The sequence below is a fragment of the Lithobates pipiens genome, unplaced genomic scaffold, assembly GCF_037356315.1.
Source record: "Lithobates pipiens isolate NorthernLeopardFrog02 unplaced genomic scaffold, aLitPip1_a1.2 Scaffold_13, whole genome shotgun sequence".
NCBI lineage: Eukaryota > Metazoa > Chordata > Amphibia > Anura > Ranidae > Lithobates > Lithobates pipiens.
Window position 1 is genome coordinate 387,716,908 of NW_027507718.1, and position 24,429 is coordinate 387,741,336.

Here is a 24,429-nt window from a genome sequence, read left to right on the forward strand (position 1 = left end):
GGTATAATGTTCTTTTTCGGAAATGCAGTGTTCCTTCTACGCCAGATATACTTGGACACACACCTTCCAAAGAGTTCCACTTTTGTCTCATCGGTCCACAGAATGTTGTCCCAAAAGTCTTGGGGATCATCAAGATGTGTTGTGGAGAAATTGAGACGAGCTTTGATGTTCTTTTTGCTCAGCAGTGGTTTTCTCCTTGGAACTCTGCCATGCAGGCCATTTTTGCCCAGTCTTTTCCTGATGGTGGAGGCATGAACGCTGACCTTAACTGAGGCAAGTGAGGCCTGCAGTTCCTTGGACGTTGTTGTGGGGTCTTTTGTGACCTCTTGGATGAGTCGTCGCTGCGCTCTTGGGGTAATTTTGGGCGGCCGGCCACTCCTGGGAAGGTTCACCACTGTTCCATGTCTTCGCCATTTGTGGATAATGGCTCTCACTGTGGTTCGCTGGATTCCCAAAGCTTTGGAAATGGCTTTATAACCCTTTCCAGACTGATAGATCCCAATTACTTTCTTTCTCAATTGTTCCTGAATTTCTTTGGGTCTCGGCATGATGTGTAGCTTTTAAGGATCTTCTGGTGGACCTTACCGTTTTAAGCAGCTCCTATTTAAGTGATGCCTTGATTGTGAACAGGTGTGGCAATAATCAGGCCTGGGTGTGGCTAGAGAAATTGAACTCAGGTGTCGACAACCACAGTTATAGTATGTTTTAACAAGGGGGGCAATCACTTTTTTACACAGGGCCATGATGGTTTGGATTTTTTTTCACCTTTAATAATAAACACCTTCATTTACAAATTGCATTTTGTGTTTACTTGTGTTGTCCTTGACTATTGTTTAAATTGGTTTGATGTCCTGAAACACTTAAGTGTGACAAACATGCAAAGGAACAGGAAATGAGGAAGGGGGCAAACACTTTTTCACACCACTGTGTGTGTGTATATATATATATATATATATATATATATATATATATATATATATATATATATATATATATATATATATATATATATATATATATATATATATAAATAAAATAAATAAGAATATGTAGGGAGCATCTACTAAGCTGCTGAAAGGAGAAATAAAATAAATACATTTTAATAAATTTATTAAGAAAAAAGGCTTTTCTTTTTTTCCTTAAAATATTTAATGTTGGTAATATATTCAGGTAATATGTGCAACGGCATCTACAGCCAACAGAGTTTAAAGTTTGTGTTTTTTAGTTTTTCAAGCTGCACTACTGTTTGTCATAAAGCAAGATTTATGGGTTTATGAAACTTGGTTTAATTTATAAAGATGTTATATAGTTGTGCTCATAAGTTTACATATCCTGGCAGAATTTATAATTTCTTGGCCATTTTTCAGAGAATGATAAAAAACACAAACTTTTCTTACTTGTGTTTAATAAATGGCTTCAGCCAAACGTTATCAACTGTGCTTACCCTTTTTAAATCATAACGGCAACAGAAACTACCCAATTGACCTTGATCAAAAGTTTACATACCCCAATTCTAAATACCATGTATTGCCCCCTTTAACATCAATGACAGCAAAGAAAGTTTTTTGTGGTATTTGTGGATGAGGCTCTTTATCTTCTCAGATGGTAAAGCTGCCCATTCCTCTTGACAAAAAGCCTCCAGTTCATGTAATTTCTTGGGCTGTCTTGCATGAAATTTGAAATCTCCCCAGAGTGGCTCAATGATATTGAGGTTAGGAGACAGATGGCCACTCCAGAACCTTCACTTTATTCTGCTGTAGCCAATGACAGGTTTACTTGGCCTTGCGTTTTGGATCATCGTCATGTTGGAATGTCCAAGTACATGCCACGTGTAGCTTCCTGGCTGATGAATGCAAATGTTCCTCCAGTATTTTTTTATATCATACTGCATTCATCTTGCCATCAATTTCGACCAAATTTCCCATGCCTTTGTAGCTCACACATCCCCAAAACATCAGCGATCCATCTCTGTACATTACATCATAGGCCTTGTTGACTTCTCTCCAAATACAGCATTTATGGTTGTGGCCAAAAAAGTTAAAATTTTGGTCTCATCACTCCAAATGACTTTGCCAGAAGGTTGGAGGCTTGTCTCTGTGCTGTTGGGTGCACTGCAAGTGGGATACTTTGTAATGGCGTAGTAATGGCTTACTTCTGGCGACTCAACCATGCAGCCCATCTTTCTTACATTGCCTCCTTTTTGTGCACCTTGAAACAGCCACACCACATGCATTTCACTTGAAGTTATTTGTGGGTTTTTCTTTGCATCCCAAACAAATTTTCCTGGCAGTTGTGGCTGAAATTTTAGTTGGGCTACCCGACCATGGTTTTGTTTCAACAGAACCCCTAATTTTTCACTTCTTGATTAGCATTCTCAATTCCTTGGATATATTTTTACATCCCTTTCCCGCAGATCCTTTGACAATTCTTTTGCTTTCCCCCATGACCCAGAATCCAGAAATGTCAGTGCAGCACTGGATGAAAGATGCAAAGGTCTGCCAGGAGTCCAGAAACTCATTTGATATTTTATACACACACACACTAATTACAAGCAAACAGATCACACGTAAGGATGGTTACCTTTAATAGCCATTCAACCCCCTTTGTATGAACTTGTGTGCATGTTATCAGGCCAAAATCACCAGGGTATGTAAGCTGTTGATCACAGTGATTTGGGTAGTTTGTTGCCATTATGATGTAAAGAGTAAACAGTTGATTAATAAATGGCTTTAGTCAAGCACTAACAAAAATGTTTTTTTGTGTAATTAATATTCTCTGGAAAATGGCCAAGAATAAAAGAGAGGTGAACTTCCTTCTGGTGCCACGGCACCAGGGGGAAGAAGTGGGAGCTGGGAGCCTGTAAAAACTGGGTACCAGCTCCCCCCCAAAAAATGACATGCCAAATGTGGCATGTCAGGGGGTCACCAGCAACTAAAGCGGAAGTTAAATTTTTGGGTGGAACTAAGCAGGTTATTTTAGCGATTCAATTTTTACTCCAGGGAATATATAAGGTTTGGAAATTCTAAAGAAATAAAGCATACAATTTAACTAAACCAATTAGAGATTTTAGTCAACTAAAATAATTCAAAAGCCTAAAATTGAATCGCTAAAATAACTTGCTTAGTTCCATATACTAGTCAAAACACTATAAACAAACTAAATCAAAACGTGATGTCAAATTTAACACTGCCTTAAAACTTAACATTACTAAATCCTAGAAAAATACAATACCTTTGAGAAGTTGATTCAGGTCCATCGCTTCCTGGAAACCCTTTGGGTCTGACTTCCTTTCAAAATCAGGTTCTGTGGACAACAGAGGCATTTTAAAATAGTACAACACTAAGCCCTTGTACACACGGTCGGACATTCCAACAACAAAATCCGTCGGATTTCGTCCAAAACTGGTGTTGCATACACACGGTCGGACAAAGTTGTCGGAATCCGATTGTTCGTAACGTGATGATGTTATTTAGTTACGACAGGACTACGTTCAGGCTAATAGCCAATAGCTTTGGTCTAGGAATTTGATCTGAGCATGCGTGGCACTTTGTCTGATCGTTTGTAGAGAATTCCAATCGGACAAAGTCCTATCGTATCATGTTGTCGGAAATTTTTTATATCCAGCTCTCAAACTTTGTTGGTCGGACATTCCGACGGAAAAAGTCAGATAAAGCCCACACACGGTCGGACATTTTCCGTCGGAATGTCCAACCGTGTGTACAAGGGCTAAGACTAATGTATGCTTTTGCCTCATTCTTACACAATATTGCACACTTCAAACCCTCGTTTTACAAGCCACCCAATTATCACTGACACAGCTTATGATGGTATACCTGTGCTGGTATGCTCTTGAAATGACAGGGTAATTGTGAACTGCATTTTGAGAAGCTTTTCCTCCTAAATCAGATTTACCTAAACGTCTCTCCCTCCAAATGCTGCCTACAACATTAGCCCTATTTGAAGACTGCGACTTTCCCTTTGGAAAATCCATGTTGTCTAGCCAACACGCACACATTTCTGTTAGAACAGGTTCCCATCTGCTAGCAGTCTTGTGAAGGTGCTTCGGTGTGAAAACTTAGAACTGTGACAGTGCTTTGTACTTTTCATTACTGGGATTGCAGAAATGTTACACCAATGCGAGCAATCTCACTAGCATGAGCGGGAAATATTGTGCAAGTGCAGTTTTGATATCAGCACTCCTATGGCAACCTTTTCAAAATGGGAGCAGTCCAGACCATGATGTGAATAAGCAGGGTTGCAAATGCTTGCAAGAAAAGATGAGGTTTCCATTTGCAGAATGGAAGAAAGGGAAAACAAAAGGGATTACAGTGAATGGAGCAAAAAGTCACAAGAGTTTCAGAATCCCTATATAAGCACCTGATGTTGTGACCACAATGAAATAATTGCAGGAAGAAAAATCTGGAACTTTGTTTCAACTATGTACTTAAACATGTATGGGGTTACTAAATTAGCAAACATACATACTCATCTATGTTGCAGCATTGCTGTGCTGCTGCACCTGTCCCCCGTCAATCCCAAGAACTCGGCGACCACATAACCGCTGATGGCGCGGTTCTCAGTCTTCCAAGAGTGGAGAGCAGTGACTCCAGCCACTACTCTCCACTCTGTGGACCCCCCACAACTACTGGAGTGCCTGGCTGAGAGGCAACAGTTACAGCCAACTTCAGCTCTTAGCCGAGCACAGAGGGCTGGAGCCAACCCTCAATCAGGCAGCTGGGTGGATCCCAACAATATGGTTGGGATCATTCTATTGCTTGGAGTGGCACTGGGACTCTGTTGACCAATTCTGTGCACTCCTGTGACCCAAAAGAGAGAAAGCTTTGGCTATACTTCGTCTGTAAAGGTTATTTGAAGTAGACTGAAGCTGCCTTTTAGGCTCCGTTCACATTTGGCCTTTTAGGATCTCAGGCAGAATTGCAGCAATTCTGCCCTCAATCTCAAATCGCACTGCAGTTGCAAAACATGTTTGGATGCCAACAATTTTCAATGGCACCTAAAATGCAATGCAGCTTTGCCATGATTATGGCGAGATAAATCGTGGCAAACCACAACGTGCAAAGTTTGTCGCCGAAAATAAGCTCCTGTTTCTACAGTACAGACAGCAGTGTAATGCAAAATGACCCAGAACTGGTAATCGCCATCTGGACGTGGGCAGCTCAGGCAGTGTGCCTGAATCTGACTAAAGATTTCCATATCTGTGTGACAGGGAAAGTACTGAATATTGTGCAAATACACTTTAAAGTAATATTCAAAGTTTTTCTTTTTATTACAAAAAACAAAAACACACCCCCCATGTCCGGGTAGGCCCTGCCCCCCTCACAGGTTTTGACTGACAGCAGCAGGAGCCAATGGCTCCAGCTGCTCTCAGCCAAGCCTAGGAGAGCAGGGAGAGGGGAGAAGAGTTGTTGCAGAGTGCACAGTGCTGGACTGAGAGTTGAGTATTTAGGGGGATGCGGGGGGAGCTGCACAGAATGCATTAGGGTAAAAGAAACTTTTTACCTTTACAACCACCTTCAGTTAGTCCCCATTTACAGATATGTAAATGACTTGTATTCGTACCAATCATGTTTTAAGACAAGCAAAGTAAACCAGAAGAGGAAGAATTACCATATATCTCCTTGCTCACATTCTCTTGTCGCTGAACTTTATTCCTTAGAGCTTCACTGGTGGCTGCTATGTCAAAGGACGATATGGGGCTGATGTCTGGTGTGGAAAGAGGGGTGACATCTGTGACTGTATCCTCCGACTCATCAACATAGTCTCTTAGATCTCTGATAGGTGGTCTTGATGCCTTGCGTTCAGGGGAGCGCAGAGATGAGGGCACTTTGTCTTTGAATGACTGATAAGACTTTGATGTTTGGTCATCCGAAGTAGCATCAGAAAACTCTGTATCAGAGCTGGAAATGGAAGAAGGAAAATCCCTGCTGTACTTCGTCACATTTTTCTTTCCAGTATTGGTTTGCTTTGCAGTTTTGGGCCTGGAATTGCGGCTTTCATCTTCGCTGCTGTCATCTTCATCAGGGTAATAATTATCTTCAAACTCTCGTCTGATCTGGGGGATTCCTGTAGGAATGGTTGCTTCTATTTTTAAGCTCTGCACAGAATCTCGGCCTGACTTTGCCGCACTTCTGGGTCTCAATGGATCTGGAGACAACTTTGGTTTTGGAGAACTTCTATCAACAGAGGCCATTGACTCCTCTTCACTTTCCATCTTGTACGTTCCTTGTTCTGCATCACCTTTCCTTTCCTCTGATCCCAAATCCTTATTATTTTGTTTGTAGCCATGCTTGCTAGTGCTGGTCACAACTTTTTTCCCTTTTTCATAATCATCATCACTATCAAAAAAAGAATGATCCACTTCTCCCTCATCAGAAAGATTGGCATATCGCTCCATGATTTGAAATTATGTTAGAACCTGAAGAAGACAAAAGGTCAACATAAAATTTTACAAATGTGGTTTCATAATCCAATTAAAGTTGAACGGCATCCAAAAAAAAAAAAAAAAAATCCTATTTTTGTTTAATAGAGTGTAGTAGAATTAGACCCTCTACAAGATTTGTACTGTGGTTTATATACATATTTTTTTTTTTAAATTTAATTGCGAGGCCTGTGGCCAGTCCCGACTCCTTGTTGTGATGTGTCCAGACTGTATTTACTGATAATGTTGTGTCTGTATGTGCTATGGTTAGCTTATGCTGCCTGTTAGATATACATTTATTTTTATGAAATAAAAACTATTCCTGTTAAAAAAAAAAAAAAAAATTTGCGCTCATACTCTGTGTGGTCAGCAGGACAAGAAATGAAAAAGAACGTCTTAGACATAGATACTGTATATATATATATATATATATATATATATATATATATATATATATATATATATATATATATATATATATATACACACACACACACACACACACACATACACAACAGAAAACTTCCTCCCACCCCTTCACTTTTTTTGCAAACAAAAACGTTAGACATGCTTTTTACATTTTAATTCAACTTTCTTTGCGGTTACCTGGGGAGGAAGGCCCTGGGGCCCAACACACACCCTGCATGCTGCACGTGACTTGCGCCCCCCCCCCCCCCATATGTGTGGCTATGAGTGTTGTATTGGGCACGTGCTAAATGAAAGCCTCAGTTGGTCCTGGCACCAGCCACAAATGGGGGGGGGGGGAATAAATAGATATATAAAAAGGGAGGGGAGGGTATGCCTGATTTTACATGTACATTGTGCCGATCACATCCAATATCTGTTGAGCATTGTTTCCCAAAGCAAGGACAAGTTATTAGCCTCGTATCCTACTAAGGCTTCAGAGAATAGGACATTTTTGCACTGCATTGGTCTGACCTGCTGTAATGCATAGCAACATGCTCCAGCACATGAGAATATGTTTAAAAAAAAGCCTACAAAGATGCATTTTACCAATGCAGTGCTGTGCACAGCAGCATGCACACCTTAACAGATGCACCAATGTGAATAAGAGCAAAATTCTATTGTACAGCCCCAAGAACATGCCGCACCTGCAACTGAGGCCCTTTGTATTCACCAACTTGACCATTACAATCTAAGGGTACTGCACTAAAGACCAAACCGAGATTCTGCAGCCTTTCCAGAGTTGAGACTAGTACACTTGTACTGATAGTCCGCCAGTTCAGCAGCAAGATGTGTACCGCTGTCTGTTCAACAAAAGCCAGTTGTACAGAACGTCTTGTTGGAAAGTCAGAATACAACAGCAAAGTAGGAGAGATCCCTGCATCCCACGGGAAGATCGATTTACTGAAGGCAAATATACTGTGCACTGCAAGTGCAGTTGCTCTGCAGTAAGGATGAGCTCTGGCGTGTTCGCACAGCCCACGCGAAGAGCCGCCAGGAAGTCTGCACTGTGCTGATCACAGGCAGCGAGACATTGTCCCGATGGGCGGCTGCAGAGATCGGGAAATGTCTCATTGCAGTGCAGACTTCCTGGCGGCTCTGGACATGGGCTGTGCAAACACGCCGGAGCTCATCCTTACTCTGCATATGTTAGGGGAAGCTCTGAAATGAGAAGAAGCTCTGCTGATTTCTATCATCCAATCATGTGCAAGCAAAAATTGTGTTTTTTTTTATTTTCATTGCTTGTGATTGGGTGTTCTTTGCAAAGTCAAGCTTTACCTTATTTAGCTCTGACGCAACTGCACTTGCAGCACACAGTATATTTGCCTTTAGTAAAGGGTGCAAGGCAACGTCATCACTTGAATATCAACATTGTGTGGGAAAGCACGCCAGTTTTTTCAGGGCTAGTTCGCACCACAAAACACCCTCCAGATTCGTTCTGGATGCATTACAGATAATTTTTTCTCATATTTTTTTTTTTTTCTTACTGTACTGGGGTCCGGTGTGTTTTTGATGCATTGCTCCCCCATTTGCTGCTGAGAGATGCACACAAATGCTGCGGCGCATCACTTTGTGGCCGCAGCAGGAATTATATCCATGTCGCACACACCGATCGCTACTGCCCACTAAGCGCGGCCCATTCAAGCCAATGGGGATACAGTGTAACCTCCCAAGAACTGTATGCGCTTGTCTGGCATTTAGGAGATTAAAACAGCTCCCTATCTATTGCTGCCTGATGAGCGAACACAGATCTCGTTTCAAACAGAAAGTGTAATTAAAGCCTTACGGGCCAGATCACCGGGTGAAAATAAAAAGGAAAGAAAGGCAAAAACAAAAATAAAAAAATTTAAATGGGGAAAAAAAAAAAAGGGGGGAAAAACAAAATTAAAAAAAAAAAAAAATAAAAACACACACACACACACACACCACAATGCAGCCATCATATAGAGAAGTGATAAGCTGCAATATAAGAAAGGTCTGCTTTTGGGATGAATAGCGCTTTAACTCCTCTGCCGCAGCAGCAGCCTGCGTTTTTGCGCAAAATGATTTCCCAAAAGGCTCAGCGATGTTTTTTGTGTGCTGAAATGAATGGGCCGCCCTACATGTAACGCGCCATGTTCCCATGGCATGGCTAATTGAACGCTCAGATACTCACCCTGACCATGGGGGGCATGACTCTTCTAGGAGGAGAAGCTGTGACCCCCAGCAATGGAGGTGTCCCCGCTGTGTGGAGAGGAGTATGGTGACACACTCACAGAACTGCTCTCCTCCTGTCACCCAGCACTACAGGGAAGGCATCAGGATACCATGGAGACGGAGGAGGGGGCGGGGCTCAGCCTGTCACTATTTATATACAGAGTGTAATCTGCCCATCTCCTAGCAGCAGTGTCAACCCCATCACGTGGGAAGAGGAATCAGGCGGCGGACAGAGGTCAGGGGACGGCCCCTCTTACCTGTGTGGGGGATGGGTTCCGTGCAAATGGCGGCAATGCTGATAACAATAGAGCGGAGGTCTATGCGGCTCCCTCACACACCGGAGGATCCCTCTCTGCTCCCTCTTTCTGCAGCTTTCTCACAACATAGCTCCACTCAGCCGAGAACACACCGCCCCCGTATCCACAACACGTCACTTCCTACACTAAGGGCGGAGATTAGTCTTTAGCGGCCATATTTGGTGTGGGTGTTTGGTCAGATTCGGCAACCCGTCAGAATATGTAACGGAAGTGACGTTCCGTCGCCGTCATCTTGCTACACCCCGCACTCCTCCACAGTAATGATACAGTGAGAGAGGGGTAAAGCGGACATCTTGTTACACCCACCGGAGTTTTTGCAACTTACACTTACAGTGAGTTTATATAATGAAATACATAGTTGCCAACATTGTAAAAAAAAAAATTGGGACACTTTTTGGGCAGTAGGCGGAGACGTGGTATAATTAGGGGCGGGGCATGCGTTTATAGGCGTGGCATAAGAAATGCAAAAAAAATGGGCGTGGTTTACGTAAAATAGTGGGCATGGCTTACACGGTGCGTGGCTCAAATGGGTGTGGTTAGAGTCTGAGATGATGCGGGATGGAGAGGGAAAGGAGGGACAGCAGCCCCCGATCCTACACCACAATAGCAATATGTGTTTTCCAGAGTTTGACAATCAGCAGATAAAGATACTCCAAATACCTGGTGTTAGCGCTTCAATCATCCCGGCGCCATGATTGTTATGGTGTCAGGATGATTGAAGCGCATTATTTCTATTATTACATTGTAATATAAAATTAAATAATTCAACTCACCATAATGTAGAATCAGTGGGAGCCATGAGCGCGTCACTAGCCATGTTGCCTGCCACCAGATGCCGTCAGGTGTCCCAAGCGGAGTCTGTCCTTACATCAGGTGCCCCATCAGAGGTACCTTCCTCACATCTGTGTCCATCAGCGGAGCCCCTCCTTACAACTGGTGCCCCTCTGACATCCACAGACCGCCCCCCCACATCCACAGACCACCCCCCCACATCCTGCACAGACCTGCCCCCACATACTCCACAGACCGGCCCCCACATCTCCAGACTGGCCCCCAACATTCACAGACTGGCCCCCGACATCCACAGACTGGCCCCCGACATCCACAGACTGGCCCCCACATTCACAGACTGGCCCCCGACATCCACAGACTGGCCCCCACATTCGCAGACTGGCCCCCGACATCCACAGACTGGCCCCCACATTCACAGACTGGCCCCGACATCCACAGACTGGTCCCCAACATCCACAGACTGGCCCCCACATCCACAGACTGGTCCCCGACATCCACAGACTGGCCCCCAAATTCACAGACTGGCCCCTGACATCCACAGACTGGCCCCCGACATCCACAGACTGGCCCCCACATTCGCAGACCTGCCCCCAACATCCACAGACTGGCCCCCCACATCCACAGACTGGCCCCCAACATCCACAGACTGGCCCCCACATTCACAGACTGGCCCCCGACATCCACAGACTGGCCCCCGACATCCACAGACTGGCCCCCACATTCGCAGACTGGCCCCCACATTCGCAGACTGGCCCCCGACATCCACAGACTGGCCCCCACATTCACAGACTGGCCCCGACATCCACAGACTGGTCCCCGACATACACAGACTGGCCCCCACATCCACAGACTGGTCCCCGACATCCACAGACTGGCCCCCACATTCACAGACTGGCCCCCACATTCACAGACTGGCCCCCGACATTCACAGACTGGCCCCCACATTCACAGACTGGCCCTCGACATCCACAGACTGGCCCCCAAATTCACAGACTGGCTCCCGACATCCACAGACTGGCCCCCGACATCCACAGACTGGCCCGCACATTCACAGACTGGCCCCCGACATCCACAGACTGGCCCCCACATTCACAGACTGGCTCCCTGACATGCACAGACTGGCCCCCACATTCACAGATTGGCCCCCGACATCCACAGACTGGCCCCCACATTCACAGACTGGCCCCCGACATCCACAGACTGGCCCCCACATTCACAGACTGGCCCCCGACATCCACAGACTGGCCCCCGACATCCACAGACTGGCCCCCACATCCACAGACTGGCCCCCACATTCACAGACTGGCCCCCGACATCCACAGACTGGCCCCCACATACATTCACAGACTGGCCCCCGACATCCACATACCATGACTGTCACTGGCCCCAGACATCCGACTGGCCCCCGCCCCGACATCCACATTGACAGACTGGCCCCTGACATGCCGCCGTTGCCGCATGGAGACATTTAACTGTGGCGCCGCCCACCGCACTTTACACTGACACAAACACACACTAGCAGCGGGGGTGGGCGGCGCCACAGGTGTAGACCAACTTCTGGTCTTCTTAAAAATGGCCTCTAGCGGCCGGCGGCAAAAAACCAGGAGATTAGATTTCCCGGGACAAACCGAATTTCCCGGGACATTTCCCGGGACAAAATTAATTCGGGACAAATGTCCTAATCCCGGGAATGTCCCGGTAAATTCGGGACAGTTGGCAACTATGGAAATACAGTAGTTAGAATTCTGTCTGACTGGTTAGATGTTGAATTTTAAAAGCAGCGGCAAGCCTGCTGATCTCACAGGTTTGCTAATCTGACAGAAGTTCGCTGATTGTAAAATTAAACATCTAAACATTCAGACGGAGTTCCAAGTCCTATATTTCACTATATAAATTCACTTTACTGTTTAAATGGATTGTGTATGGGGGCGGGGGTTAGAACTATGTATCCCTCCCAACTTTCTGAGATGGGAATGAGGGACACCTATCAGCAAAAGTATGCAGGCATAGGACACACCCCTTAAAGGAGAATTATACAAAAAAAATAAGATTTATTAAAGCGGACCTCCAACCTAAAGTGGAAGTTCCGCTCAACAGAACCCTCCCCCCTTCAGTGCCACAATTGGCACCTTTCAGGAGGGGAGGGGGTTGCAGATACCTGTATAATCCAGGTACCCACAGGAATAGGGAACTGGGCAGTAAAGCCGCAATGCTTCACTTCCCGATTCCCTGACAGCATAGTTGCCAACTGTCCCGAATTTCCCGGGACATTCCCGGGATTAGGACATTTGTCCCGAATTAATTTTGTCCCGGGAAATGTCCCGGGAAATTCGGTTTGTCCCGGGAAATTGAATTTAGAGGTCCATGGCCGCCATTTTTAAGAAGACCAGAAGCTGGTCTTCAATAGAGAAAATGTGGCGCCGCCCACCCCCGCTGCCAGTGTGTGTGAAGAGCAGTGGGCAGCGCCACAGTTCAAAGTCAGCGCAGCAACGACGGCTGTCGCTTGGAGGCCAGGAGATGTAATGTCCTGTCGGGGGAGTCCGTGCAGTGAGTACGTGGGGGCCAGTCTGTGGATGTGGGGGCCAGTCTGTGGATGCCGGGGCCAGTCTGTGGATGCCGGGGCCAGTCTGTGGGGGCCGGTCAATCTGGATGTCAGAGGGGCACCAGATGTAAGGAGGGGCTCCGCTGATGGACACAGATGTGAGGAAGGTACCTCCGATGGGGGACCTGATGTAAGGACAGACTCCGCTTGGGACACCTGATGGCATCTGGTGGCAGGCAACATGGCTAGTGACGCGCTCATGGCTCCCACTGATTCTGCATTATAGCGAGTTGAATGATTTCATTTCATATTACAATGTAATAATAGAAATAATGCACTTCAATCATCCTGACACTATAACAATCATGGCGCCGGGATGATTGAAGCGCTAACACCAGGTATTTGGAGTATCTTTATCTGCTGATTGTCAAACTCTGTCAAACAAATATTGCTATTGTGGTGCAGGATCGGGGGGCTGCTGTCTCCCCTTTCCTTCTCCCCCTTTCCCTCTCCCCCCCGAATCTCAGACTCTAACCACACCCCTTTGAGCCACGCCCCATGTAAGCCACGCCCACTATTTATGTAAGTCACGCCCATATTTTGCCGCCACGTTTTCACCTTTTTATATGCCACACCTATGACCGCATGCCCCACCCCCTAATTATAATACAACTCCGCCTACTGCCAAAAAAGTGTCCCACCTTTTTTTTTTTTTTTACAATGTTGGCAACTATGTGACAGAAGATGGCGACGAGGGCAGCTGAGAGACAAGCGGTTGCTCGTCATCTGCTGCCGACATTGCTGGATCCTGGAACAGGTAAGTATCAATTTATTAAAAGTCAGCAGTCGCAGTATTTGTAGCTGCTTACTTTAAATATTTTTTTTAAGGTAGCCCTCCTTTTTAAACCCACAAGTGCTTTTTTACCACTATTATTCCTTTATATTGGCTTTTGGAATTTACAAATGCAGCAATTTAGAAATCAGATGACAGATTTAGCTCCCGATGACACTTTTTGATAGATAAAAAGTGCATTTTATATACAACTATATAGCTCAGACCTAAATGAGGAGGAATGAGGGACAGAGGGACAATGGTCCAAATCAGGGACAGTGCCTCAAAATCAGAGACAGTTGTGAAGTATGTATATAGATGGTATATGGGGGGGAGGGGGGCTGTATTTATGTATGGTATATGGGGGGAGGGAAGAAATGTATATACAGATATTGTGTAAGGGGGGGCTGCACAGAGGCGGCTCTCTAATTAGGCAAATAAGGCGGTCGCCTAAGGCCTCGCACTCACAGGGGCCTCGCAACAGCCTAATTGAAGAGCTGCCTCTGCTGACAACAATGCCGCTGCGTCATTAAGCTCAGACTGGCAACGGTTTAACATTGCCTGTGAGATAGAGAGCACTGACACCAGCACCGAGAGTACTGACACCAGCACAGAGAGCACTGACACCAGCACTTTAAAGCTCTTAATATATGTAATTTATACAGTTCATTTTTTTATCGCTTGAATTATTTTTCCCATTATGGGCATGAGTGGGGCCTCATGTCTAGGTTTTGCCTAAGGCCTCAAAAAGCCTAGAGCCACCTCTGGGGCTGCATATATGGATGGTATATGGGGGGAGGACTGTATATATGGATGGTATATGGGGGGGGGGATGTATATATGCATGGTATATGTGGGGAGGGGAGGACTGTATATATGGATGGCATAATGGGGGAGGACTGTATATATGGATGGTATATGGAAGGAGGACTGTATATATGGATGGTATATATGGATGGTATATGGGGGGAGGACTGTACATATGTATGGTATATGGTGAGGACTGTATATATGGATGGTATATGGGGAGAGGGGAGGACTGTATATATGGATGGTGTATGGCAGGGAGGACTGTACATATGGATGGTATATGGGGGAGAGGACTGTATATATGGATGGAATATGGGGGGACTGTATATGGTATATATGGATGGAATATGGGGGGACTGTATATGGTATATATGGATGGTATATGGGGGGACTGTATATATGGATTGTGTGTGGGGGGAGGGGAGGACTGTATATATGGATGGTGTATGGGGGTTCTGTATATAGATGGTGTATGGGGGGGGCTGTATATATGGATGGTATATGAGGGTGGAATTTATCTATGGATGGTGTATGGGGGGGGGGGACTAGATGTATGTATGTATGGGGGAAGAGTGAGAAGAACCCTTTGCAATCCTGACTTACTAAGAGCACAAAAGCATACTTTACATGCTAGTCTGACACAGCGATCTCCGACTGCACACTTTTCAAAAGAGCAGCAGGGAACGCAGGTGTTCTGCCCTCAACCTCACCTCCATGTTCCTTCTACAGCCAGCCAAAGGAGAGCACCCGGCAGCATGGAGGCTCCGCTTCTGCCTCTGTGTCCCATCTGCAGTACACTGAGCGGACGGAGGCACGGCACGCATTGCTGACAGTGCATGGGGTTGATAGGGAGGCAGCAACAGCAGGAGCAGATATAATTGCAGACCTTAACTCTGGACAAGGCCGTGGTGGCACATCTTAGGCACAGGGAGCCACCAGCGGGTCTGAATAATGTGCCTGGGTCTCAGGCGGACAGAGACCCGGACACATGCTTCCAAACCCAGGTGGCAACCCTATTGCTTGGGTTCATGTACACGTATGTATAAGAGTGTGACTACAAACCCTGGGAGAGGAGTACTGAACCTGAAGTAAATTACAAGTCTATGTGCCAGCTTCAGGACCAATGTGCTGATGTAGCAGTGCCAGCATTAAAGTGGTTGTATACCCCTTTAGCATATTTTTACCTATAAGTAAGCCTATAATAAGACTTACCTGTAGGTGAAATATCTCCTAAACCTGTATGGTTTAGGAGACATTCACTTTCCATGCAGCCCCTGACATCAGTGGCGCATGCACTCTGAAGGTCCGGCGGATGCTGCCGGAAAATCAGAGCTCCTTGCTGGAAATGTCGCTCCTCTGATCTATCACGCTCCATGCTGATCTGAGGAATGACATGATGGGAACCTCTTCACCTACCTGATACAACACCGTGCATATCACTAAGTGCGCACTATATTATGGATACTTAGTTCCAATTAAATTGGAACTAACAAGGAGGACTGTCTTGTGGCATTAATTGGGTGACAATGCCCATTTGTAGGGGGACCATTCAATGTGTTTCTATTTTGACATTTTTGACTATTAACCATGAGTGTTCTTGCTGAAACTTTTCCTGAAGCAGCGGGTTACTTCCCGTGAAAAGCAAACTGCAGTGATATTACAGCAACTCACTGTGCTCTACTATAGGTGAGCCACCGAGAATCTGTATTTAAAGCGGAGTTCCAGACTTTTTATGTTTATTAAAAGTCAGCAGCTACAAAAAGTGTAGCTGCTGACTTTTAATAAACAGACACTTACCTGTTACATGGTCCAGCGATGTGGCCGAACGGAGTGTCGCTCCTCTCCGTGGCACCTCCATTGCCACTCTGGGCACCCGGGCATGACAGCTCTTGGCTTCACAGCCAGGCATGCATGGCACATGCGCGAGTCGCGCTGTGCTCTCGGAGTGGACAGGTGATCTCCTGGGACCTGTCACGTGTCCCAGGAGATCGCCTAGAGGGAAGGGCTGCCTAAGGCGAAAGGAGGAGTTGCCCTGCCGGTTCCTGGGCAGAAGGAGGAAGTGGGACAGGAAGTCCCACTCCTAACGAAGCCACCACTCCCCCCCCCCCCCAAAAAAAAAATTACATGCCAAATGTGGCATGTGAGGGGGCGAGGAGTGCTTAAAGCGGAAGTTCAACTTTTGGGTGGAACTCCGCTTTAAGGAGTACTAGATGGTGTTGGTTATGTTTTATGTGCGGTTATGTTTTATATGCAGATTTTGTGTGTTTTGTATGTTTTTTGATATGTACAGTATACATGTGCAACTTTTATCATAAATAAATACCTTTTGATATTTTTTTACAAAAATTGAGTACCATTATAGTCCTTATATTTAGTTTGTTAGGGTCCATTAATTTGTATATTATTGATTAGGATAAGGTACCAGACCTACATGGTCTACCAAATGAGGGTCTCTTATGGAGGTCTTCCTCACAATTTTCTATTTTATCTATTAGCAAAGAATGTAGGCATAGGACACACCCTCTTAACCACTTAAGGACCGCCCCATGTACATTTACTGTGGCAGTACGTACCTGTACATAATCGCTGTTGTCAGCTCTGGGGTGTGTGCATGCGCCACCAGAAACCAATCAGCTGGTCCACACGGCCACAATGACCAGCCGGGACCTGCCAATCGTTCAGAGGAGAGACAGAACGGTGGTCTGCTTATGTAAACAAGGCAGACCACTGTTCTATGAGAGAGGAAAATGGAGATCTTGTGTTTCTGAGCAGATCTCAAGCGGATCTCTGTTTTTCTCCAGTGTCAGCATTCCCCCAACAGTTAGAAAGCACCCCCTAGGAGCACACATAACCCTTTGATCGCCCCTGATGTTAACCCCTTCCCTGCCATTTATATAGTTTTTTTTTTTTTTTAGCACTGATCACTGTATTAATGTCACTGGTCCCCAAAAAGTGTCACTTGGTGTCAGATTTGTCTGCTACAGTGTCATAGTCCCGCTAAAAATCACTGACCACCGCCATTACTAGTAAAAACAATAAAAAATAAATAAAAAGTTCATAAATCTATCCCATAGTTTGTAGACGCTATAACTTTTGCGCAAACCAATCTATATACGCTTATTGGGATTTTTTTAACCAAAAATATGCAGCAGAATACATATTGGCCCAAATTTATGAAAAAATTTGATTTTTTAACATTTTTTATTGGATGTATTTTATAGCAGAAAGTAAAAAAATATTGTTTTTGTTTTTTTCAAAATTGTCGCTCTTTTTTTGTTTATAGCGTGAAAAAATAAAAACTGCAGAGGTGATTAAATACCACCAAAAGAAAGCTCTATTTGTGGGGGAAAAAGGACACAAATGTTGTTTGGGTACAGCGTCGCACAACCACGCAATTGTCCGTTAAAGTAACGAAATGCCGTATTGCAAAAAAATGGCCTGGTCATTAAAGGGGTTAAAACTTCCGAGTCGTTAAAGGAGAATATACAAAAAATTATTAGTTAAACCTGCAGGTGATTTTTTTTTTTTTTACCACTACTATTCCTTTATAGTTGTTAACATTTACTAATGCAGCAGGTGTTCCAACCCCCCCCCCCCCCCCCTCCGCCTTGCCTCTGACCACGCTTCTGCCTGTTCCCCTTGCTGCTGCTCCACTCATCTGTTACCGACTCGGCCTCCATCCTGACATTGCTCCTGCTTACACAACTATACCTGATCTGTCTGCCTATGAATGACTCAGTTCATCTGACTCTGGCTTCTGTCCCCATCGCTGCTGGACTGCCTGCTGCAAGCCTCTGCCAATATTCCATGGTGCCTGCTCCCGCCTATCTGCTACCAGCCTGTGCCTGTCCTCTATCTCCAGTGGCAGCCTGCTCCTGTCTCCTGCTCACTGGTGTCCATCTGGCACTCCTGCACTACTGCGGTCTACTGATGGTCTTCCCCTGCTTGGTTTTGAAAGTTTGTTCAGCCCTGCTGCTAGCAAGACCAGTAGGGACTTGTGCCAGTCGTTACACCTGTGCTACCTGTCTGATCTATCAGGGGCCCAAGTCCTAGGTGTAAGAGAGGCCTTCCTTATCATGCCAGGCTCTTCCACCAGGCACATGACAGTGACTATGTTTGTTCCCCATGGTCCCACTGTTTGTAGGAATGTAGCCATCCTCTCTTGCTGAGATGGACTAAGGACCATGGAGCATGGACTATGGGATTTTTACAGCAGTCCACATGATTGCAACTAATGTGCTCCACTTGTTTAAAAAAATAAAAATAAAAATTTCTTTTAGTTTTGGATAAAGCGGAGAGGGATTAGAACCCTTGTCAATTTTTATTGCTGTCTGTGCCCCTGTTAAGGATTTTCCCCCTCTCTATGTGTCCTGTTTACCATTATCATCAAAAGTGAAAGTAAAAGAAAATCCCAAGATTTAGGGCAGTCCCCAGAAAAGTAATAGAGGGGAAATCTTCCAATAGGGACACTAGTTCTGGTGACCTGGGAATCCCCAAGGAATTCCCTTAATTTGGAAGGATTTCCTCTCACTTCCTGTTTGGCTATGGGACAGGAAGTGAAGGGAAATCTCTGCAATGGGACAGAGATGGTGAAAAAAAATCTGACAGAAGCTATAACCTACCCTGGCTCTATTCAAAATGGAAAAAAATATTTTTTTCATCTAGTTCTACTTTAAAGTGGTTGTAAATAGGGATGAGCTTCGTGTTCGAGTCGAACGTACGTTCGACTCAAACATTGGCTGTTCGTGCGTTCGGCGAATTCCGAACGTTTTGGCCGTTCGCGTCAAAATTCGAGTGACGCGCGCGCGGACCATAATGCACTGCGTTGGCGCAGTGCATTGCTGCCCGATGATTGGCCAAGCATGCACTGTGACCCCGCATGCTTGGCCAATCGCAGCGCCGGCAGCGAGGAGAGCCATGATTGGCCACAGGCATCCTGCCTGTGGCCAATCATAGCTCAGGCTGTGTAGTGCACTCCCCACACTATATAAGGCCGCCTTTGAGGCGGCCTCGTGTAGTGTTACTTAGCATCTGAAGCAGTGGGTGTTCTGTGTACCTTCAACACAGTACACACCAATCGTTTTTGGCTGATTTCCTATCTTGCTGCTGTGTAGTGGTTGTTGTCTGTGCCCTGACTGCAGTATACACCACTATATTCACCTCACCTATATAGCTAGTGATCTAGCTTTAACCACTTAACAACTGCCCATTGCCGATTAACGGCTTCAGGGGGGTTGTTTAACTCTGAGAGGCCGTTAATTAACGGCCTCCCAGAATTCTGCTCTCGCGTGCCCCGAGGTGTGCGCACTCGAGAGCATCCGTGACCGCCGGGTCGCATCACGGATCACGGTAAACGGCCGCTCATAGCGGCCGTTTACCACGTGATTGCTCCGTCAAATGACGGAGTGATCACTTGGAAACAAACCGGCGTCATGTTATGACGCCTGTTCCTCCCTCCCCTCTCTGTACCGATCGGTACAGCGGAGGGGAAAGAGATCGGTGTCAGCAGCGATGTGGGCTGCATCTGCAGTGCCCACATCGCTGCTCACCGAATTTAACCCCTCAATTCCCTGCCAATACTCTGCAATACCAGTGCATACTCTGCAGTACCCTGCCATTACTCTGCAGTACCCCCCATTACTCTGCAGTAACCCCCATTACTCTGCAGTACCCCCCAATACTCTGCAGTACCCGCCATTACTCTGCAGTACCCGCCATTACTCTGCAGTACCCCCAATACTCTGCAGTACCCCCAATACTCTGCAGTACCCTGCCATTACTCTGCAGTGCAGTACCCTGCCATTACTCTGCAGTACCCCCCATTACTCTGCAGTAACCCCCATTACTCTGCAGTAACCCCAATACTCTGCAGTACCCTGCCATTACTCTGTAGTACCCCCCAATACTCTGCAGTACCCTGCTATTACTCTGTAATACCCTGCCATAAATTGCCATACCCAGCCATACTCAGAGATACCCAGCCATACTCGGTGATACCCTGAAATACCCAGCCATAGACGCCCCCCACCCCTCACCGCCCTCCGGTGCTTCTACCAACTCGCCAGTACGATCAAAGCCAGAATCTTTTTTTTTATTTTTTATTTCAGGCTTCCCAGCCTAGAGGTGAGATGTGGGGTCATATTGACCCCCCAGATTTCACTGTAAAGAGGACCTGTCACCCCATATTCCTATTACAAGGGATGTTTACATTTCTTGTAATAGGAATAAAAGTGATCAAAAATATATTTTTGGGGGAAAAAATGTCAAACTAAAATAAATAAAGTAAAATGAACAATAAAAAATAAAATAAAAATTAAAGCGCCCATGTCCCCATGTGCTCGCATGTGCCACACATGTGAGGTATCGCCGAGAATGTTAGAGCGAGAGCAATAATTCTAGTCCCAGACCTCCTCTGCAACTCAAAACATGTAACCAGTAAAAAAAAAATTAAAGTGTCCCCTATGGGGATTTTTTAAGTAGCGACGTTTGGCGCCATTCCACGGGCATGTGCAATTTTGAAGAGTGACATGTTTGATATCTATTTACTCAGCATAACTTCATCTTTCACTTTATGCAAACATTGGGCTAACAAGTGGTTAATAATAGAGCTTGCAGTCAGTAGTGTTAGGAGATAGTGCGTGCTGTCTGCGTGCTCTGTACCCAGTACATACCGCTATAATATAGGGCAGGCCCCTACTTTCAAACATCCAACTTACAAACATCTCCTACTTGCAAACGCAAGGAGACAGCAGCAAGTGAGATGAAAAAAAGATGGACGACAAAACAAATTATACAGGGGTGATAACCCTTCCCTATGTTTTCCAAAAAGCTTAAAGATAGTTTTTTTGACTGGAGCTACACTTTAAAAATGTACCGGTTGAAAATGACAAACAGATTCAACTTAACACAACAAACCTACACAGTCCCTGTCTTGTTTGCACCGCCTGTATACTGCTGTTCTGAGTATATAGGGCCTGGGGGCCACACGCATTTCCTTTTTTTAATATGGGTACGGGGTTCCCCTTAATATGCGTACAAGACCCAAATAGGCTGGTAATGGGCAGGGAGGGCTACCCATGCCATGTTTCTCAATGATTTTCAACCATATTGCAGGAACCAGATATAACATTAAAACCGCAAGCAGTTTTAAATGGTGTTATTTCCCTTTAATGTCATTTTGTGCAGGGACTGTTCTAAACACGGGAAACACGTGGCACTTCACAGGCATACTACAGACACCCCCCAGGCACCATATTTAAAGGAATATTTCACTTTTTTTTTTTCACTTTAATCGTCATTAAAATCAGTGCTCCCGCCAAAACGGCCGTTTTTAAAACTTTTTTTTGCAGTGACCCATGTCCCCTGAGGCAGGAGGCAGGTCCCCAAACCCTTTTTAGGACACTATCTTGCATATTAGCCGTTAAAATTAGCACTTTCCAATTCGAACGTTCGAGTCCCATAGACTTCAATGGGGTTCTAACGTTCGTACCGAACGCGGGGGTCGTTCGCAAGTTCTGGTGCGAACCGAACCGGGGGGTGTTCGGCTCATCCCTAGTTGTAAACCCTTACAAACCACTTTGACCTACAGGTAAGCCTAGATTAAGGCTTACCTGTAGGTCCAAGAAATATCTCCTAAACCTATATGGTTTAGGAGATATTTGCCCGAAAACGGGCACCGCTGTCTACGGCGCATGCGCCGTAGACAGCGGCGCGCAGGCGCACTGAGCGTGGCATTCTCAACGACGGAGCTGCCGCGCGTGTCGGCTCCCGTGCGCATGCGCGGTAGTGACGTCTTTGCGGCTTCACCGAATGACAGCGGTGGAGCTGCGAGACCCCACCAAGAAGATGGATGCGGCGGACTACAGGGGACAGCGGCGACTTCGCTGGCTCCTGTGTCAGGTAAGTGACACATAATGGACTACTATGCGATGCATAGTAGTCCATTATGCTTTGCCTTTGCAGGGAATGAAAGAGGAAGTAAACTCATCAGGGTTTACTTCCTCTTTAAAGGCCCGTTCTGTACCTCCTGACCCCCCCCCCCCCCCCGCATTTATCGGCCCTTTTAAACTTGCCTTCCTTAGTTTAAAGGCTGTGCATTGCATTGTGGTTTTAAAAAAGTCTCCTGGGGGTATCTGCACATTAATCCACTGGGACTGCAAATTGTGAATCTGCTGGAGTCACCTCAGACCCATGGTAGCCACGAAGCCAAACTTCGTCCCTAACTGCTACCTGTGGCAACTGGAGGAAATCATCTACAAAAGAAGCTTGAGACCGACTTGATCAACCTTTCCAAAGGAACCCTTGAAGTAATCCTGAGGTCCTGCTACAACTATTGATTGGGGGTCAGTGAAAAAAGCCAGCAGAAATCCCCCCCCCCCCCCCCAATGTATATAGAGAAAACACTCTCCAACAATGTGAGGGTCATGAAAAAAAAAAAACGTGGTCCCATGGGATGGTCCCCCCATCGCCCATTTGTTTTTAAATTAACTCTATTCCTATAAAGGATTATAGTGTCCCTCTGTTGTGCTTTGCTGGTGTTGTTTTGCGTTTCAGGTGACAAGGTTTCTGCTGTTGCTAGGAATATGTACCTCAGCCGCTGGACAGCCTTCCTTTTGGATCTTTTGACCTGCTCCGCATCCCCTTCCCCACCGCTCTCCCCTTACTTCTCAAGTGACTATTCGGGGGTCTCTGAGTACTATGCAGGGTCTCTGGTGGCCATGTAGAGTCTCTGGTGGACTGTGGAGTAGTATCCCCCCTCCCCCCGCTAGTCTACCACAGTGTACCCCATTAGCCTGCCATAGTGCTGCCCCAAACCCCTCACTAGCCTGCCACAGTGGGTCCTAAGCACTTAGTGAAGTGTCATGAATCACCGCAGCAAATGGCAAATCCACAGGCCTCTCCTGCTTCCTCCTCCTCCCTCATTTTCATTGATAGTAATAAGGAAATGTACGGACACAGGTTAGGAAGAAGGATGTGGCTGTGGAAGAGAGGGGGGGCGGAGGAGCCATGGCTGTGCCCAATTCCACTACGAGGCGGGAAAGGAGGGCAGTGTCTTAAATGGCATTGAGGATGATTGAAAGCTCCACTCAGCTTGCTGTCAGGTCCAAGTGTGAAGTTAGCAGTGAACAATGATGGAAATGTTGCATGGATGGGGGGGTGGCGCCACCCCCCCCTGATAAATGCCACCCTAGGCAAACGCCCTGTTTGCCTCGCAGTAGATACACTCCTGCCTCCCCCCCTTTGTTATTTTCCCTCCTCGTGGTCCATCCTTATGGGGTAATAACACCCAACTTATGGGTGGACAGTGGTTGGTAAGATATTAATGCTCGAGTCTAAAGCTGGGTACGATCGTCCAGGTTTTCTAGATGTTTCACAGCAAGTCGAAACCAAGGATGGTACTAAAATTCTCAAACAACAAAGGCCTTTTTTTTTTGTTTGACTTATTATTGCTTATTGTTTCTGATCATGCGCAGGCTTTCTTTTCCGTTTTTTCTTGTACAAAAATAGTACACAAATTAAACGAAGATCGTTAGTTATGTTCACATACAAGATCATTTTTGGCGTTTGTCCCTTCTGATATTTTTGTTTGAAAAGCCTGAGTTGGATGGCAAATGTTGTGTACACACTATATATTTCTGGTATGGGATTTTTCTTCCAATTTTCTCATAGTGTGTACCCCACTTTAGGGTCCATTCACACGAGAATGCACTGCTTTTGCTAGACACATATGCATACCAGCTCATTATGCCTTTGTCTTGCAGGGTTTTTTTTTTTTTGTCCTAGGGTTTACAACCACTTTAAAGTTAATTTGCATGTAAAGGCAGGCGTCACAATACTTTTGGTAATATAGTGTATCTGATTCAGCAAAGAGGGGCCGTCCTATAGCGTAAAATCTGCTCTGGGGCGGTCAGGAAGGGGGTCAGATCTCTCCTCACCTGGACTGGTTCTTTGCTTGTGAAGCGCACTACTCCCTTGGGACCTGCTAGTAGTTCATACAATACAGCTGGTTTAACCCCCGCTTCTTCCACCCCCACTG

At 45.8% G+C, this 24,429-nt stretch overlaps 1 protein-coding gene across 3 annotated transcripts in view; it reads right to left on the minus strand.

Moving 5' to 3' along the window:
* CFAP97 (cilia and flagella associated protein 97) overlaps positions 1-9,542 on the minus strand; it is a 53,422-nt gene extending 43,880 nt beyond the window's left edge. The window contains exons 1-3 of one of the 3 annotated variants that reach the window (XR_013272340.1): positions 9,358-9,542; positions 5,629-6,436; positions 3,232-3,303 (exon numbers count right to left, since the gene is read on the minus strand). Coding sequence is in view for 2 of the 3 variants with exons in the window: in XM_077477310.1 (XP_077333436.1) it covers positions 3,232-3,303; positions 5,629-6,415 (859 nt within the window). In the remaining variant the exon portion in view is untranslated. Of the gene's footprint in view, positions 1-3,231; positions 3,304-5,628; positions 6,437-9,059; positions 9,228-9,357 lie in introns of those variants that run through there. The other 2 variants (XM_077477310.1, XM_077477311.1) reach the window with 2 other exon arrangements.
* Between the last annotated feature and the right edge of the window lie 14,887 nt (positions 9,543-24,429).